This window comes from Hordeum vulgare, chromosome 3H (assembly GCF_904849725.1).
Source record: "Hordeum vulgare subsp. vulgare chromosome 3H, MorexV3_pseudomolecules_assembly, whole genome shotgun sequence".
Classification (NCBI taxonomy): domain Eukaryota; kingdom Viridiplantae; phylum Streptophyta; class Magnoliopsida; order Poales; family Poaceae; genus Hordeum; species Hordeum vulgare.
In genome coordinates this window covers 572,837,491-572,857,279 of record NC_058520.1, presented here as the reverse complement: position 1 = coordinate 572,857,279, position 19,789 = coordinate 572,837,491, and the positions used below count along the sequence as shown (strand labels likewise).

The 19,789-nt window shown below is 42.8% G+C and overlaps 1 protein-coding gene across 1 annotated transcript; it reads right to left on the bottom strand.

The window, feature by feature from the left end:
• Window positions 1-16,632: 16,632 nt before the first annotated feature.
• Window positions 16,633-18,990, bottom strand: LOC123440696 (probable histone acetyltransferase HAC-like 1). Its single transcript, XM_045117251.1, has 5 exons — window positions 18,766-18,990; window positions 18,334-18,439; window positions 17,918-18,194; window positions 17,231-17,325; window positions 16,633-17,088 (listed from the first exon to the last, which is right to left on the bottom strand). Exons 1-5 carry the CDS (start codon window positions 18,918-18,920, stop codon window positions 16,870-16,872), a joined length of 852 nt encoding a protein of 283 aa, XP_044973186.1. The 5' UTR covers window positions 18,921-18,990; the 3' UTR covers window positions 16,633-16,869.
• Window positions 18,991-19,789: the final 799 nt, after the last annotated feature.

Below are 19,789 nucleotides of genomic sequence, written 5' to 3'. Positions count from 1 at the left end.
GGCTTGTATATTCCAATGATGGGCTTCCTCAAAATTGCCCTAGGTCTTCGTGAGCAAGCAAGTTGGATGCATACCCACTAGTACTCCTTTTGAGCTTTCACATACTTATAGCTCTAGTGCATCCCTTGTATGGCAATCCCTACTCATTCACATTGATATCTATTAATGGGCATATCCATAGACCTTTGATACCCCGAGTCAATGTGACCATCTCCCCCTTTTTTGTCTCACAACCACCACCACACTCTATTCCACCTATAGTGCTATATCCATGGCTCACACTCATGTATTACGTGATAGTCACAAAAGGTTTGAGAAAGTAAGAGTGCTAAAACTATTACTTGGCCAATACCGGGGTTGTGCATGATTTACATTAGTTGTGTGAGGATGATGGAGCATAGCCAGACTATATGATTTTGTAGGGATAACTTTCCTTGGCCTTGTTGTTTTGAAAGTTCATGATTACCTTGCTAGTTTGCTTGAAGTATTATTGTTTTCATGTCAATAGCAAACTATTGTTTTGAATCTTACGGATGTGAACAATCATGTCAAATGAAAGAAGTTGCAAAGGACAACTATGCTAGTTAGCATTCCACATCAAAAATTCATTCTTTATCACTTCCCTACTCGAGGACGAGCAGGAGTTAAGCTTGGGGATGCTTGATACGTCTCCAACGCATCTATAATTTTTGATGGTTTCATGCTATTATCTTGTCAAACTTTGGACGTTTTGCATGCCTTTTATATATTTTTTGGGACTAACTTATTAACTCAGTGCCAAGTGCCAGTTCTTGTTTTTTCCATGTTTTTGACCCCTTTTAGAGGAGGATTTTGAACGGAGTCCAAACGGAATGAAACTGCCAAAAAGATTTTTTTCAGAACAGAAAAAGATCGGGAAGCCGGAGAATCAGGGCAGGGGGCCACCAGGGACCCCACAAGCCCTCATGGCGTGGCCAGGGGGGCGCGCCCCCCTGGCTTGTGGGATCCCTGATCCTCCTTTGCCCTAGGTTTTGCGCCTATATATTCTCTAAAATTCCATAAAAAATCAGGAGATCATCGAAAGTACTTTTCCGCCGCCGCAAGCTTCTGTCTCCGCAAGATCCCATCTGGGGCAAGTTCAGATGCCCTGCCGAAGGGGGGATTCGGATACAGAGGGCTTCTTCATCAACACCATGACCTCTCTGATGATGCGTCAGTAGTTCACCATAGACCTACGGGTCCATAGCTAGTAACTAGATGACTTCTTCTCTCTCTTGGATCTTCAATACAAAGTTCTCCATGATCTTCATGGCGATCTATCTGATGTAACCTTCTTTTGCGGTGTGTTTGTCGAGATCCGATGAATTGTGGATTTATGAACAGATTATCTATGAATCTTATTTGAGTTTCTTCTGGTCTCTCTTATGCATGATTTCATATCCTTGTAATTCTCTTCAAGTTGTGCGTTTTCTTTGGCCAACTAGATCTATGATTTTTGCAATGGGAGAAGTGCTTGGTTTTGGGTTCATACCGTGCGGTGACCTCACCCAGTGACAGAAGGGGTAGCGAGGCACGCATCGTGTTGTTGCCATCAAGGTTAAAAAGATGGGGTTTTCATCATTGGTTTGAGTTTACCCCTCTACATCATGTCATCTTGCTTAAGGCGTTACTCTCTTCGTCATGAACTCAATACACTAGATGCATGCTGGATAGCGGTCGATGTGTGGAGTAATAGTACTAGATGCAGAAAGTATCGGTGTACTTGTCTCGGACGTGATGCCTATATGTATGATCATTGCCTTAGATATCGTCATGACTTTGCGTGGTTCTATCAATTGCTCGACAGTAATTTGTTCACCCCGCGTGATATTTGCTATTTTGAGAGAAGCCTCTAGTGAACACTATGGCCCCGGGGTCTACTCCACACCATATTTTCAGCCTCACACTTTTTCTTCGTTGCACTTTCCGCCTTCAGATCTCACTTTGCAATCAATCTTGAAGGGATTGACAACCCCTTTATAGCGTTAGGTGCAAGCTCTTTTGTGTTTGCGCAGGTACTCTGGACTTGACGAGATTCTCCTACTGGATTGATACCTTGGTTCTCAAACTGAGGGAAATACTTACTGCTCCTTTGCTGCATCACCCTTTCTTCTTCAAAGGAAAAACCAACGCAAGCAAGAGAAGTAGCAAGAAGAATTCCTGGCATTGCCGGGGAAGGACTTTTGTTGCCGTAGCACTCCGCCACACGCAATGTGTTGGCCGCTGACTAATTTTGTCTTGCCATTGAAGGTATTAAGCCTAAGCCGAAGTCGGGGTGAACCTGCAAGAAGGCCTCGCAAACGATGATGAAAGAAGAAATGTGCATGAAGGAGTTCGGGGTAAGATCATGAAAATCTAACTGTAGAAGAACATCAGGCCCCTGACATAGGTGTTGAGTTGGAAACCTAGTCCCCGTATGAAGTGGGTAACAAACACCATTCTTTTGCCCGGCCTTCGAGTGGCCACCACACGGCCATGGCTGGGTTTGGGTGAGAACAGAGGGGAGAGGACAGAAAGTGAAGTGGATCTGAGCTCTTGGAAGCTAGGATGGGAGGGGTCGAGTCTTGAATGCTTGTGGCTACTCTATGAATCCTTTCCCTTTTATGGGGGGCGGTGAGCCAAGGGTTCCCGTTTATTGCGCCGTACGCCCGACCACTTCCCGAAACGACCAAGGCAGTGAACGCGCATGGGATTAACCAAACCATTACCCATATCCCCTTAAATGTGCGGCACGATCTCCACGTCGACAAGACGTGCCTCTAAGAAAGTGGCCTCGAGCCGCGAATCGAGTTTTCATCATAACTGGCTGTTGTGACCTTTCGCCAAAAAATTTGTCAGATGAAGAACTATTCACACTCGGACCTTTTGGCCTTCTGATTAACTAGTGCTTGTTTTAAAGGCGTAAACATCACCAAATCACCAAGTCTTTACCAACCGAATAAGTGTGGGGGGGGACTCGCCTCACAAGCCGATCACTTTGAATGTTGTAAGATGCTAAAAACCGTTTACATCGGCATTGGATGCAAGTTCGGGGGCTACTGAGAGAGTCCTGGATTAAGGGGTCCTCGGACGGCCGGTCCATCTTTTAGAGGCCGACCATACGGGTCGTATAATTGAAGACCGGGTTGCATGTCGACTTCATATTGAGGAAGGAAAACCCTGAAGACTGGCGTGTCGTCCAAGTTTAGTAGGCTAGATCTACGCATCTATCCCTGGTTGGAGGTTGGTTGTATGTAACCATAGGGACCACTGGCGTATATATAAACCAGAGGGTTTCATCCGTAGGGACAAGTGGATTCATCTAGAGTTTAGCTCACACGATCTCGGGGTAGATCAAGTCTATAATCCATATTGTCCATCAATATAATCAAGCATGACGTAGGATTTTGCCTCCTCAAGAGGGCCCGAACCTGGGTAAAACAAAGTACCCTTTGTCTCCTGCAACCCATCGATCCAAGGATCACATTTCGGGACCCCCTACCCAAGATGCGCCGGTTTTGACACCGACAGCTACCACTTCCTATATTTGAGATATCTATGTCATGATCATTCACTCATTTTTGGTGTTATGTTCATTGTAAGGTATGTTCCACCATGCACACACGTATGAAAGCATACTTTACGAATTCAAAGTTTAACTTCAATCCAAATTCACACACAAACCATACTTGCATTGTCAACACAAAAACATAATTGTCTCATCAAGCGGATAGGAAGGAAACAAAGGAATCAAATATCACCCATGCCGATCATGGTGCGCCCATAACTCCTCCAGAAGATCATCTCTGTTTTCTCATGGGAAGCTTGGTCCTCGATCTTTGTGTAATATCATTCAAATATCTTTGAGAGGCATTATCTATGTCCATTTACACCAATTTTGATGGGCATCATCACAAATGACCATTTTTAAATGCATCTGACTCTTCAACTTGGTTGAGTACTCAACATCATAGTTCATTAATTTAGGTGCCTTTTGCTATGAATCTACATCACCACCCTTAGCTTATGCATTGGGAGTTAGGGAATCTAGTCATTGGGGTGCCCTAAATTTGTTTTGGTCCTTTGCGAGTTATGTCCGGCTAGATTCAACGAGATTTCCCTTTGTGTGAATCAATGATCCATTGTGCCCCTAAGCCTCAGTTATGAGTGTTGTATGAATAACTTGGAGTTGCCTAATAGTATCTTGATGCCGCCAAGTTGTAAATATTGAAGAATAATGGCTACTTTTATGAGCATACCTATAAATACACGTGACCCCTTGCTAGTTTAGGTAATCACTCCAATGCATTGATTGAACTCTCATACTCTATGTTCCCATCCCTCTACATTTTTGAGTCTCATATTAAAAGAGGATTCTTTTAGAGAAGTTGAAGCGTGATTGAGCATCGAACAAGAAACCTTTGAGCCCAGAGATCTTACTTTTTAGTCATGGGGATTTTCCATCTCCTAGACGGCTAGGGGTCATTTGAGAGCATAAATTGTATGGATATTCCTCGATCAAGTTTGTGTAGATCCATGGATCACCTCAAGATCCACCTCGAATGATTGTGTGAGTTTCATGTGAAAAAGATGAAGTCTCAGTGACCTTGGATCATCGTTCTCAACCCCTCCAAGTGGAAAAGGAGTAATTTTCAACAGTAGCTTAAATTTAGGAAACTGCATCAAGTGTCAAGCTAGCAATGGTTTACTATTACACGTGTCCTCGTGCATTATTATTCTAGTAGGGGACCTGGATGAGCCCATTTTAATGCCCAGAGGAATCTATTGGCTCAAATACATTATCCAACGCCTAATATGAGTATGGCTATGCGTTATCATTACCGTACCCTAACTCTCCTTATCCAAAAAGGACTTACATGTGGGCCCTAAAATCAGTAGATATCCGATTATTCCTGCCCATACGCACGAAATTTTCTACCATACCACCCATTTGGCCCAAAAGTCGCAAAAGAAAATCCTAATCTAGCCAAAGCACACCCTCTAGAAGACTTTGCATGTTGTTTATTTTGCTGAAATTCTATTTTTCTGCTAAAATGTTGCTAAAGGTTGGTGTTGATTGGTGATTGCGGGCATGGGTTTCCCTGCAGTGATGAAAAACCCGAGAGGGACATGGATGTTTTTTATCCCCATGGATGGGGACATGGATGCAGATGTGCATGGTCTGACCGTCATGGGGACATGGATGGAAGTCCAATACATTGCTGGGTAATCCACATTGCCAACTTGATTCTAATCTCATCCTTAGATTGTATTTAGTTGCTTGTATATACTCGTTCTTCGTATATGCTTGTTTATGAACTATGTTGTTGCTTAGATGTACTTCTAGTTCTTCATATCTTCTTCCTCATTTACAAGTCATCTACGATGGTACACTGACAATTATACATGAAGTTTAAGAGAAGGGACATCTCCCCATAGATGGAATGGGAGTTGGGATGATTATACTTGATCTCCTAAAAAATGCTTTTACGGGAACAGTTGGACCACCTTTTTTGACTCAACTCCCCCTAAAACCAAAAATACTTACAGGAAAGGGGAACTGTTGGTGATGTTCTTACCATGGGGAATTTTGGGGAGTTATAACAACATGCATGGGGTCGATCCAATGGATCCCCCGCTGTCGCTGTAGTTGGGAGGTCATCGTTTTCTATGGTGGGGTGGACTTGTTGCGACAAGAGGTTTTTTCTTCCTAGGGAGTTTTGTAAAAAAATGTCTTGTTCCTAGGTGGTTTAATACACCTTCGCCATCCGAAGCACCGGGTTCACATCTAATGGCCCATAATGCTAGAACTTATGATCACATCTCAAACCCGGATCACATATATCGAACGATTCGCCACAAAAATGAAAAAAGTTCGGACTTTTTTAGAGAGGACCAAGACCATATGCATTGCCTTGTTGTTCCTTAAAGGTACATTTACATGTTTATCTCTAGTTCTTTATCTATCTGTGTTGTTTATTTTAGTTACCGAAGATTTCCAATCTAGTGGCTAGAACGAGAGACCACATACGCAATAGATAATTGAGTTTGTGCAAAGCTTTGAACCTCGTGCGCTATTCATAATTCCGTCAAGTGACAATAGCAATGGGACTATATAGTGCACGCCAAGAATGGGACTTTGGATATCTATTAGGGATAAATTATCTGCTTAAGTTGTATTCAAATACATGAGAATCGTGCTTTGGTCTGATCATTTTCGACCTTCATACCTTCTACGGCTATGTGCATCATTAGTGTTGGGAAGCGCACAAGTTATGTGCATCCAGTGAAAAGGAGAAAGTAGGATGAATACCACAATGGAGGAACTAGGTTCAATTAGCAGACAACAATGGATGGATTTGATTGACGGGTAGTAATACATGACATCTAGATTCGAAGGATTAGAGATAGGCTACCAATTAATGGAACCCAATTCAACGGAAATGAATATATTAATAAAGTAAAATTAATGCAAATGAACAAGGAATTTATTAGACTTGACCAACAAGCATCCGAACCCGGCAGTCAAAGGGTAAAGTTCACAATTATATGTTGTTAAAGGGGTACTCCACCATTAACATATTCTTCCAGAACCATGCGAGTTTCGCAAGAGCAGAGATCTTTGGTGGCTTGGATCACATCACTTACAAGTATATATGTGAGGACCCATCACAAATACTCCATTCAGAATAAGTGTCGTCCCAAACAGAGAATTTAAAAGTTTCATACCTGAACTATGAATGCTACAATATTGTTAAAGTCATGACACGATGGAATGCGATATATGGAAAATAATGAGCTCACTCATGGGAGGCTCAAATATTAAGTTGCACGTCTCTCCGGGAAAAAAGTTAAATAATGGATATTTCTTGTTTACCTGTACACATTTATGTCCAATGGTATTGTGGCAAACGATATATAACAAGTACAAAATAATATTCATCTCATTGTACTATGAGAGAAATGCTAATTAGAGGTTATGTACTAGCTCATCTAGTCAATCTAAAACCTCAAACTACATTTAGTGCCCCTAGTAAGTTTCAAAATTACATAGATGTACTTGATGGGTAGACACACATGTGTAGTCCCATAAGAGATTGGTCAAACCTATGGATTTTTACCCCTCAAATTGTTGAAGACATGCTTGTTCCCTGAAGACTTAGTAGAGTTCACTACAAGAAATATGGTCAATTATGACTCCCTATATTGGTCGTTGATTCGTCATTGTTGTCGTTTATTGACCTTTTTTTGACAAAATTTACAAGGTCAACAGCTGGCCGTCAAGAATGAACAAACATGACATTTCCTAAATTTTGGTCGTAGATCTCTATTGACCAAAATTTATGTTTGGTCATTACCCATTTGTGTGAGCCACGTAGGATCTGACGTGGCGAAGCTAGTGACCAAATGAGATCATCATAAATTTTAAAGCCAAGTCCACCAATCTAGCCTACATGGGCTTGGCCCAATACCTATTTTACTGTTGAAAATGTCTGATTTGTTTGGGTTGATGCATTATTTTGCAAAAGCACACGTATCTCAGGATATACCCATTAAAAAACAAATACAAAAAAATATAAGATTACAAATAAACTATATATTTCATTTCAATAGCACATCAAATGAAATACAATACATCATCCACCGACTCCTCTACACATCAAGGTTCAACGCCTAACAAGTGCACATCAAAATAATTTTACGAGTGCACAATAGAATACTTCTGCAAGTGCAAAGAAAAAAGACCCAACAAGTGCACAAACGCACATCAAGAGAGTTATACAAAGATTGGATGAGAAGCACACGAGTTTCTTCTCATCCTCTTCCTTTGCACAATATGCCACTCCTGCCTTTGCCACCTGCAAGAATAAAATGATGGTAAGGTTCACAAAGCACACCTAGGAAACTAACATGATAGAGCATCAAATACTAATGCATAGATAAGCAAGTAGACAAGGAGCCACGTATAATTAAAAAAAGGTCAACACATAATAACTGATTATAGGTTCGGGCACATGTAACACAAAAAATATCCTTATATTATTTATCTCAAGAATTCCATGTAGATGTTAGACATGCTTGAAAAGAATCCTAGCTTCAAGAGAAAAATAAATGTACAATCTTAGGATAATCAGGACAATCTTGGTATAACAAGAATCTTCCCATGAGCAACAGATCAGGCAACATATAGATAAAAGAATTAACAGTTGTAATTTTTGCTCATAACCAGTTCTAGAAATTATATGCACACAACAATACACACTATATATATACAATATATTTATTCACAACTAGCAATACAGAATATATACTTATGCACACCCAGCAATAAAGACTATATATATAATATATTTATTCACGACTAGTAATTCCGAATATATACTTATGCTCACAGCACACCGATTCAACACAGTGGGTAAAGAACCATTAAGACAGTTAATAGCAACTTTAACCACAAGTGTTGCATATATACTTGTTTTCTCATGTTTATTGTCGTACTTTCTACTACAGAAAGTACTCTCATCGATTAAGGGGATGGAATGCTTAAACATAAAAAGATCATCTTAAAAGGGTTGATATAGTGATATTGCAGCAGAGTTATACTGCAAGTTTAAGCTCAACTCTCACGGTGGAACAACTTCAGCCAACGGTCACCAATCTAGAAGAACTTATCAGGAATGAGAGCTCTAGTAAATACATTAAACTAAATGAGCTCTAGTAAACACATTGATAAATTAGGTGACTTTACACCGTTGGAATTGTAAAAGATTTAATAATGCATCAACAACAAAAGGGAATGATCCCCATTTACCTACCTTTGGGATCACTTACCAGATAAGATGACCTTGTTTATTTGCATGGAATATAAACACAAGGCAAGAGAAAGAGAAAAATATATAGTATGATGCCTTGATACTGATACACTGATATGGTGCCCACCTAAAGAACAATGCAGCAATTCATTTTCTCTTGTATACAAAGTGGGGATCGCAAAAAATCAATAATCATTATGTCGATAGCTCAGTTAGAAAATGGAGGACGATACTCACTTTATGAGCAGGTAGGTCAATGACTCATGGTATTTGTTGTCCTTGATGAGTTTCCAAAATTCTTGTGAGGTAAATGAAAACCCTGATGCTAGAAAAACACTGCACCGATCTCCCGCAAATCCACCAGAAGCAATGGAATGTTGAAACATATCTCTCAAACTGGAAACCTTCAGAAATGCAATGTATTGCATTATTCATATTTACATATTTACACCGACCTGCTTTTTGAAAGTATTAGCAACATGTATATACTGAAACTGAAATGGTATTATTATGTAGGATTCTTCTCACAAATAACCCAAATCAGCAAACTATAGTTGAAGATGCAGATTTTAGTTTCCCTAAATGGCCGAGATGCTTGTGTAGCTCCAACATAACAAAACAAGGAGCAACTAAATATATGAATCTGAGAATACAGTACATGTGCAGGATAACATGTACAGAATAAATGTGTGCTAAGTCGCTAACATGTCTAGCACGAAGGGCCGAACTTATCAGACTTTTTGAGCGACAAGTTTAAGGGAGCAAAAAAAGAACAAATTTCATTTTAGTGCATCACTTTCCTTGGTACTCGCATCATTGCATGCCGTAGTGAGAGGTGCAAGATCAACCTCTTCTCAGAAGAGCAACATGAACAACTAATAGATAATCAATGTAGTTATATTGCATATATGATCAGATCAATACAGGTTGGAAAAATTGACACAAGGAAACATCAAACGATAACAATTATATTTACCTGTTTTAGATTGAAAAGGAAGTTTTTGTCAGATATGCCTCGACAACAGCTCTAGAACCAAGGAATATTAGTTGATAACCATTTTCCTGGTTGGAAAATAGAAGCCTCATCAAAAACGTATGTGGTTTATGTGCACAAAACTGGATACAATCTAATCTAAAAATAAAATCCTGAAACTAAATCACAAAATTCTGAATCACACCTTTACTGCAGAAAAGAGTAGAGCAACACCACAGTGACTCCAATCTTGTGATGACCCAACTTATGAGAGAAACAGTTGATTAAAATCGGTATTTACCTCCTAATTAGCATAAATCGAGATGTTTAGATGCAGAACAAGTATTAATATAGGAGTAAAATGAATCACCAGGAACTCTCTAGTCTTTTCTCGTCCAATAGGTACAGGCAAGCACAATACATGGCAAAACTAACTATGGGGATCGCTATATTCCACTGTCAAATGGGGATCGCTATAAGGCAAGGTCAAAACTGTACACGCAAGAACAATACAAGCACAACACCGGACAAGGTCAAAACTGTACAGGCAAGCACAATATATTCGTACTAATAGGAATGGGGATCGCTATATTCATACTAACAGGTTCAACAACTTTTTAATGGCGACCTCTAGCCAGCGGCTCCCTACTCACACGTACCTGCGTGGGGGGGGCTTGTTTTCCCTCGGGTAAATGGATCCAGTGGCGGCGATGTACGGGCCGGCCGGCACCTCCGGAGGACCAGTACTGCTTGGTGGCGCCAAGGATCGAGGATGTCCAGCAGGTGACCCATCCTAGGCAGGGTTCCAACAGGCATACTGGGGCGAGACGGCATCCTCTCCGACGGCGCGAGCACCGGCGACCGCTCGTCTCAGATGCCTAGAGAAAGAAGGGGGATAACCTGGTGGTCGCGAGGGCTAGGAGAGGCGATACAACGACGGGAGAGGATAGCGGTGGTGGGACTCGATTGGATCTGAGAGACAACAGGGAGAGTGACGGTGCTGTGGAGGACTTAGGATTATCTAGGTGGGGAAAATTTCGCGATGCCGCCCTCTTTCTCTGAAATTTTGGCCACGGCGCCCTAGATTTTTTGGTTTTGTTTTGGAGAAGCCGGGTTTTTTAGTCTAGCTGATAATGGACCCATGTGGTTGTGTACAGTAATAATGTGCATGTTATGTTTTCCATCTTATCATGCATAAACATTAGAATTAATGAATACATCTTGATATTAAATCTTGTTCTGTAATATAATGTGTTCTTTATTTTCGCGAACACCAAGTTAAGATACATTCTTTAGTACCTTTGAAAATATATTTCATCGATACTGTTTAAAAAAATCATAGAACATACTACGATATATATGCAATTAACATCATCTGATATTATTTAAGTGTTAAATGATTTTATTTGGATATAACTAAATCTTGAAGTACATTTATCACATATCATGTGTTGAAACAAAAAATATAATTCATAGTTCAGCATATAACTTTTATCTCATATCTGGGTAATGTATAACTAATTTGAATAATTTCTTTGGATCATTTAAACATATCGATACGTCTTAGTGTCTTTTATTTTTCTAAAATCTAAAAAGGTTTTAACAAATATGAAATTAGCATGTGCACACATATTTTATTTTGTTGTTTTATTCATCAAAGCGAGTAATCTTGGCTTTTTCCTAATTCATTTGGAATTTATCTAATATGTCTTGCATAGATACATGTTAAAAACAATTTTTCACTCCTTACCTTGAAATTTTTCGTTTAGACAGTTCCCCTTCCATGTTCCAAGGTCATTCATCATCCTTATTTTCCTATCAGGCCATGGGTCTCCCACGTGGGTCCCACATGTCAACACATTTCACATGGTGATGGTTCCACAGGTTAGCTCGGTAAATAGGTCCATAGGGCACATGGGTCCCATAACAAAGCCTTCAAGACCCGAATATTATAATGGGTCCATCGATTTTCTAGGTTATTAGGTTTGAATGATAGACTCGTCCCACCCGCAAGTGTGGTTGACACATAGCAAAATTGACACGTAGGAAAAAAAACGAGGTATCGTCCAGTCACGTAAAATCTATGATTGTAACCTTATAATTTGGTCATTGCTGGTATGAATTAACATCATGAATAGTGCTAGACATGTTAATGACCATTGCGGGCAATGAAATTATGACCTTATGGACCCAAGTTGTCATAATACTATAGGGTTTGGACCCTCCAACGCTCGCCCTCACCAAATTCTGAATTTTGGTCATTGATCTATGACCAATTAAACCGCCGTCATTATTTTTTGTCATAAACAACCATATTTCTTGTAGTGGTTTCTAGTCTCTAGTGCCTTAGTGAGTCACTTTGATTACAGGAAAAAACCTACTATTGAGATGAGTTGGATACTATTGTTAGACAGGGAAACTTGTCGATGCTTTGTTAGAACCTAACCAAGTACAAAATATATCCTTTGATATACCTTTTAGATGCATTAGGTATGTTTGGTTACATCGGTTTTGAGATCAGTATCATCGAGGATGACATCTCTTGAATGTGTCTTAGTTAGTGTTCGGCATGGCTGACTTCTCAAGATCATAGTCCATCAAGTGTGGAATCTTCGGTTGTGAATATGGGGCACTGCTTTTACTTCTACATCGTGATTTACGGAACCTAGTAATTGGGGTCGCTTTAGGTGTTTCTGCTTCTTCACAAGTTCTGTCCGTCTAGAACCATTGAGAATTTCTTGTGTTGCAAACCCATGTTTTGTTGTGCATCTAGTACCACAATGCCGAGTACTAGCTGAATGTGTTATAGTTTTTAGCTCGGTTCTGCCGGTTTGGAAATCCCGATGAATAACGACTAATTTTTTGAGCATACTTATAAATAGTACCATACCTTCCTTGTTTGGGTGGATACTCCAGCACATTTATTTCACTCTCATACGTTGTGTTTGACTCCTTTGTGTTGTGGAGCCACATATTAAAAGTGGTAATCTTCGAGAGAGTAGTACTTGAGTTGTGATTGAGTGTCAAGCAAGAACATATTTGAACCAAAAGATTTTACATGTACTCTTAGTGATTTTCCATCTCCTAGAAGGGAAGGTGTTGTTTGAGAACATATATCATGTGGATCTAGTTCGATCAACGAGTGGTGAAAACCCCCCTTGCCCAACCCGCTCCCGCAAGAAGGGAGGGGGGGGGGGGCAAATACCGTCTTCGCCACCGCCAGCCCGCTGGAGCACGCTGCTGGCCAAAGCCCAGCCGGCATAAGCAGCCGCGGTACATTAGTCTCCCGTCCCTTCAGGTGATCCGACGAGGGGTTGTCCCCTCGAGCCGATGCGTGGCGCTTGGCAGGGCCGGCGGTGCGGCACCGGCAATAGCCAAGAGGACGACAGAGGCTGATGGTGGTGGCATGGAGGGCTTCTGGCCGTACGGGGGTGTGGTTCTTGGGGCTGACGTGCTTGGGTGAGGTGGCGAGGTATGCTCGTAGTGGGGACGAGGGTTTCCCAGATCCGATCTGTACGATGGTAGATCCTTCGGCCTCTCTTTCATGGGTGGCATGGGTTGTGGCGGCGTGGGCCGACCCTCTACCTAGGCTTGCAGGTGAGGGTCCGGTGTGGTGGTGTGCCATGGCATAGCATGGCTGGCGGCGGCGGCTTCTATGTCAAGCTGTCCATGGCGTGGGCGCTGCGGGTCAATGGGGACAGTGTCATTCTCTATTGGTCGTGCCTCATCAACGACGCGGTAGGGTGGTTGCAGGCTCCCTTCTCCTCAGTCTATGTCGGCGGCTTGGCGGTGACCGCCTGACCGGGGGCTTGTGTTTGGGCGGATCTTGTTGGGCCCCGAGGTGAGTTTGAGCAGCGTCTCCGGGTAGGGTTGCCTGGGCTTGATTCGGGAGGTGCTCATACTCATCACGGGTGCGGTGCTCATTGGGACTTCGTTACATTGTCGGGCAGATCAGCGTCAAGGGCCATAGTCATGGAGTCGTGCGAGGATGGTCGGCGACTGCCATCAGCAGTCACAGAGTAGGGTCTTCCCCATCCACCGGGTACGGCTGGAGACCCAGTCATGGATGCCTCGTACTGTTGAGGTACCCACCCACACTCTGTGGCTGATATCGGGCTAGGAGCAAAAGGTGTCCCTTTTTTCTCCTCCTTTCGTGGCGGGTGCATCGTGATGTGGGTGATTGGTGGAGTCCAGGACATGGATGTCGGGGTCGAGGCCGTGGATGATGGTCCACATGGTTGGCTCCACGACGGGCACCATGATGGCGGTGATGGCCTTACCTCTTGGTTGTGTGGGCGGCTAGAGGTGGGCCAGTGCATGGCTCGGGTGCGCTTTTGTGTGGGCTGCCTTGGAGACCTCGTGGCGACGGGGTGTGTTGTCGAGTGAAAACTTTTCCCTTTGTGGCCAATGACGGTGACGCTCGCAGGCTTCGTTATCTTCTTGAAGATATTGTCGTGGTGCACCTCCGTGTCTGGGTTTCAGATGAAAATCTTTGTCTGTTGCAGACTCGGCAACGACGACGCTTTGCGCTGTTTTCCCTTTTGGGAGCGTTGTTGTAGAGCTTAGGTGTTATAGGGCCTAGGGCGGGGTTGCTCTCAGTTTCTCCTGTACCCTATGTCGGTACCATAGTCGCATGCATTCTGCGTGATCCTGTTGTCGTGAGATCAGCATTGTTTGAGGGTCACCCCATCACCTTGTATCGTTCGACCGTGTACTCTGTGTAGTTGTTGCTTTAAACATAAAGCGGGGCGAAATCATGTTTCGAGAGAGAGATCAAGTTGTAGAGATCCAAGGATGACCACAAGATCCACCTCGAATGATTGGACGAGTTCTGTGTGAACTTACGTGAATGAGAAGAAGGTGAAGTCTAAGTGACTTTGGAGCACCTCGTGCTCAGCCTTCCCAAACGAAGACGTATAGTTTTCATGAACTTAAACAATCACCGGAGGGGGTGGGGGTGGGTGGGGGTGGAGAGCATCCCGACCTGAATATATTACTCAGAAAACACCCCCAAAGGGGCAGGTTACATCAGAGAATACATCATGGGGAGAGGAAACCCCGAGGGGCTAAGTTACATGAGAGAGTACAACGTGAGAAGAGGAATAAATGCCAAAAACAGAGCAGCGTCTCTAGTACTTGGGCCTTTGAACCTATGGAACCAAAGAGTGAAATCAGGAACCACATTCCATAGAGTAAGCAAGACGGAGTGGGTCTTGGAGCGGAACATCTAGGCGTTGCGAGAGTCCCAGAGCTTTCAGAGAATGGCGAGGGTGACCGAATGCCAGATGTTGGTGTCGGGACCATCCGGCGTGGGAGCATCCCTAATATGGTCGATGTAGGGTGGAGGGGGAAGATCGAGGAATCGCCAGACCTTGACCGCCCTAGGGTAGAAAAGCACAAGGTGACATGCGTCCTTGAGATGGTGGTCACATCTCCGGCATAGGGATTCAGGCCTGATGGACTTGCGATGAAGATTTCCCATGGTGTCGAGTCTATCACGAAGAAGCAGCCAACCAATGATCTTAACCTTTGGAGTAGCCCTGGAGCTCCAAATGTGTCCTACTCATCCCATCTAGTTGTTGCTTGGAACACGACAAAAAAAGCATCAACATGAGTCTCTCTGCTGCTTCTTAGCATGATGCCGACAAAATTTCTGTTTAAACACAGTACAACCGGAGATGCCCTACACACATACACTCGTTCCTATGAATGTATGCACATGCACCTTATCCCTGTGAGCACCTTCAAGATACTGAGACGATAGAACATTTATTTTGAGATTGACAAAGTTACTACAGGCACTTCATAATGGACGGGAACATCTCCTCACACAAAATGAACTTTGCCGGAATCCAAAAAAATATGTGCACTATTGTCAAGTCCGGGACTTAAACGATAGTAGGATGGTTCCACCACAAAAAACCTAATCATCTAAGCTACGTCGAGTTCACATCCCGACTAGATTTCTCATTGCTGGTCCTATGAACCTACTTCAACAACACCTATTTGCCTTATATGCTGGCCAAAAAGTAACTAGTCGTATGTGAACGTATCAAAACTTTCCCAGCCGCAGCCACCTTGTGCCCGTAACTCCCAACCGCTCCGATGGGTTCAGTCGGTGGCCCGCCGCTATTGTGCTGCTGGCTACCAGGGAGTACTTGGATTACAAGGTTTTATCTCAAGGGCGATGGTTCGGTAGGACTATGGGTTTGATTACTTTCCTTCTGCTATGAAAAACCATAGGTTCGCTCAGCGATGGAGCGAAATGTGGCAGCGCTCAATCTGCTCATTCCGGCGGATGAAGATGGTCGATCCCCATGCACTTTGATGTTTCTTTTTTATTTTGCAGAATATTTTTTACTGCTAGTGTGGTCAATACTAGATCTTTTTTTTTTGAGTAGTCTATACTAGATCTGAATGTAAATTTTCTTGGCTAAAGAATGACGCATATATATGGAAGCAGCACTTAGTGTGAAAAAATAGACGAAATTAACGGCGGCAATAGTATCTTGGATGGATGCAAAAATATATAATACCAGGGAGGAGAGCATCCTGTCCTGGTGGGAGACTGTTTTGGTAAGGAATTGTCAAGCAGGAGTGTAGTGAGAGGAAACACAATTATGTCTTTTAAGGGCCGATTGGGCCTAATCTCTATTGAAAATAAATTATCAGTCTGATCTCTTTTAGGGCTCGATGCAACTTGTTCCTGGTCGGTCGACCAATGACAGTATCTACTGCTATTGCTGATTAAACATGATAGCTTTGCAAAGGCACATATCCTAGAGTGCGTGAACACCCCATATATCCTAACAAGTAAAAGATAAATGTGTAGTTCTTTGCATATGAAGTTCACAATACCATGCCACATATGTTTCTGAGTTCCACGAGAACGGTATCCTTTACCACCAAGGATGCATATAACACGTTCGTTAATTAGACCTGGCCACTTATTGACTCGATGAGCACAAACTAGATTCTAATGATAACCCCATGAAGAATAGTTCAAACAGAATTACAAAAAATGCCGTTGAGGAGAGGAAGGGTTGGGTGTTGATGCTCCACCACGGCCAGTATGTCTGGATCAGTTCAATCCATCGCCGGGAGGTAGATGCGGTGGAAATTTCTCATGGTCAGCCTCCTACGACAGGTAGGGCACTTCTTCTGAAATCGGATTGAGGCCTCAATGCATTTCTTGCAGAAGATGTGGCCACAGATAGTAGACGACGCATCAACCATCTCACTGATGCAGACTGGGCAGTTGAACTTTGGTACCCTTGGGAGATCCTTCATAGGCGTCGGGCGTGCCTGCGCCACATTGAGCTGCAGTGTTTAGCGGAGTTTAGGTATATATATACATAGTAACAATAATATTTCATATGTGCAAAGCACAGGGTAGAGTTATTACAGAGAATCTGTTGGCTTCACGTATATCCAGTCTGTGTGTTACCTGGTTGTTGTTGGACGCTCTAGAAAGATCATGTCGTGTAGGGTTTATCCCCAGAGAAAGCACTGTGTTCACATGCCCATCATCAGGAGCTCCTGCTAGAAAAATGGCAAGACATACAAAGTTATTAAGCGGGAAACATGGCCAGCAAGCTAGGGAAAAAATATTCCCGAGACTTAATAGTCTATGTGTAATCAGAAAATTCAGTTATGAATATGGGTAAATTGTTCCGGTAATACATCTTTCAGGTTAACATCTTTCAGCTACTTAGTGGATGCATGGCTTGATTCTGAACACACATGCTGGACCGTGGTGTTTGTTACCATATAAGTTTAGTTTTGTCCAGTATATAATATGCTGCTGGTTGTTGGCTTCCTAGCTAGGCTAGAAGCTCCACACCAATGTCTGCATATCCAACTAAGCTCGCCATCAAACCATATGTTAATCCAATGACTTAAATTGATGCAATGTTGAGTGTTAAACATGTATAGCATGTAATTAATACCATACCAAATATCTATATTATCAATATTGATATTAATTTACCACATAATTGATGCACAATTAAGATTCTACCTATCCACGTGCAACTAATAATATCATATCTAATATTGACGTCCATTCAGTGTACACATTTACTAGTAGCTTTAAGGATATGCATGAGCAAAATCTCGGTAAATTTATCTGTACCAGGCAGTGAGGTATCCATGTTGACGTTCTGCAGAACCATGTTTGCACTAGACGACGAAGCGCCAAAATCGCCCGTCACAGAAGACATTCGAGAATTTTCACTTGCACCTTGCACAATATTGGATGTCAGATTCATTGCCCCATAGCCTGAGGAAGATACTATCTGTCTTAACGATTGTTGGTTTTGTAGATATTGTCGGATCTGAGCCCTGAAGGTCTTCATAGCAAACATTAATGCTGGTGGCATTGGTTGCCTACTCATATTGTAGTACTCCATCTGCCCAAACAACAAGAGATATCAATAACTCACATTATTAAACGGTAATATTCGATATTTGATATATTGCTCGGAAATGGACTTGGTTGCCTGAAAAGTGAAAACCAATGCTACAAAAAAGAAGGAAAGAGAGGAACACCTTGTTTGGGTATTTTCTAAACAAGATCTCCTCAAGCCGCCTCGAGAGCGCCCGGAGGCGGCGCCGCCACACAGCCAGCAATGGCCCCCTTTCCAAAAACTGATGTCTGTCAATTAATATCAGATTCAGATCATTAGCTTTGATAGATAGATTTCTTTTGGTAATTAGTTCCTCCAAAGAAAATCTTTTGGTAACTGATACAGGGATCCAACCGCACCCCCTAAATATCCAAAATTTATATTCAAGCCCCTGTAAGCTTCAGGTAGTCCATGATTAGTCACCTCTGATGAATGAAATAAGGAAGTAACAAACGTGATATTACTGTTGTTTAGTACTACAACTCTACATGGATCTACCTGAGAACGACTACTCGTTCATGTTTTTCAAGGCGTTCACAGTTGGAGCTAGCAGAGAAAAGCGGCGAGGGCTTACATCTTCTCTCGGGTGTTGTCCCGCAGCATCACAAACTCGGGATCGGCCGCCGCGGCAAGGCCCACCACATCCTGCATCTGCACCCCGCCGGAGCCGCCAACGCCAAGGCCAGCGCTACCAACCTGATTCATCAGCGTCCTCTGCCACGCATTCATCTTCCTCGGCAGGGGGGGGTAGGGAGTCTGGGACCAGGAGGTGGCCGGAGACGAAGGAAAGCAAGGGGGCTTTGACCAATGGCGTACTGTACTTGACTACCTGATCCGGGGTCAATATATAGCGGGTGCTGGGCGAGCGCCGTGCTCCCCGTTCTATATGTAACCGGACCAGACGTAATTACTTTCTGCTAGAGAATCCCCCTACGCCCGGTGTCACGCGTCAGAATACAGCTGGTTGGTGTGCGTGAGCCTGGCGTTTCTTGTTTTTTCTTTTTATTTTTGAAAGAAGGACAGGGCCATACACATTAGAATCGTCCAACCCTTACAAGACCAACATAAAAAATAGAAAATAAAACATATGTAAGTAAATATATCGCCACAGTCTTCCTCTTGCACTGGCCTGTGGCGTGCTGTGAGCAAAGATCGATCCGTTTTTGGATCTCTCGAACACCTTTGAAGGTAAGGTAACCTTGTTGAGACAAACAATCACTTTGACCATATCAAACAAATTGATCCAAATCCAAGAAAATGATGAATTGGGCATAATTGGTAACTTGGTGGCATCAAAAGGAGAAGGAACAAATCCAAGATTTGGATTTAAGTGGGCACAACTCAAAACACCCACCTCCAAACCCATTCTCCTTCAAGTGGGACGAATCCTACAATCCTAAGATCGCCCTCCGTATCACCAAGAAGCTGCCTACGAGCGAGAAGACAAGGAAGAAGAAGTGGAATGGCGCCACCGCCTCTGGCGCGGCCTTAGGGTAACAGGTGGCACCATCTCCATCACGTCATCGTCGTCGCCGCCAATGCCATTTCAATCATGGCCACCAATGCCTCCATGACCCCTTAATTTCATCTAAATGTTG

What these genes read in the sequence shown, in the direction of transcription:
- LOC123440696 (XM_045117251.1), bottom strand. Translation starts at nt 18,920, where the DNA reads ATGAATGCGTGGCAGAGGACGCTGATGAATCAGGTTGGTAGCGCTGGC. An exon ending in GACAACACCCGAGAGAAGAT is followed by an intron (nt 18,440 to 18,765) that starts GTAAGCCCTCGC and finishes ATTAATTGACAG; the next exon opens with ACATCAGTTTTTGGAAAGGG. An exon ending in TTAGAAAATACCCAAACAAG is followed by an intron (nt 18,195 to 18,333) that starts GTGTTCCTCTCT and finishes TTGTTTGGGCAG; the next exon opens with ATGGAGTACTACAATATGAG.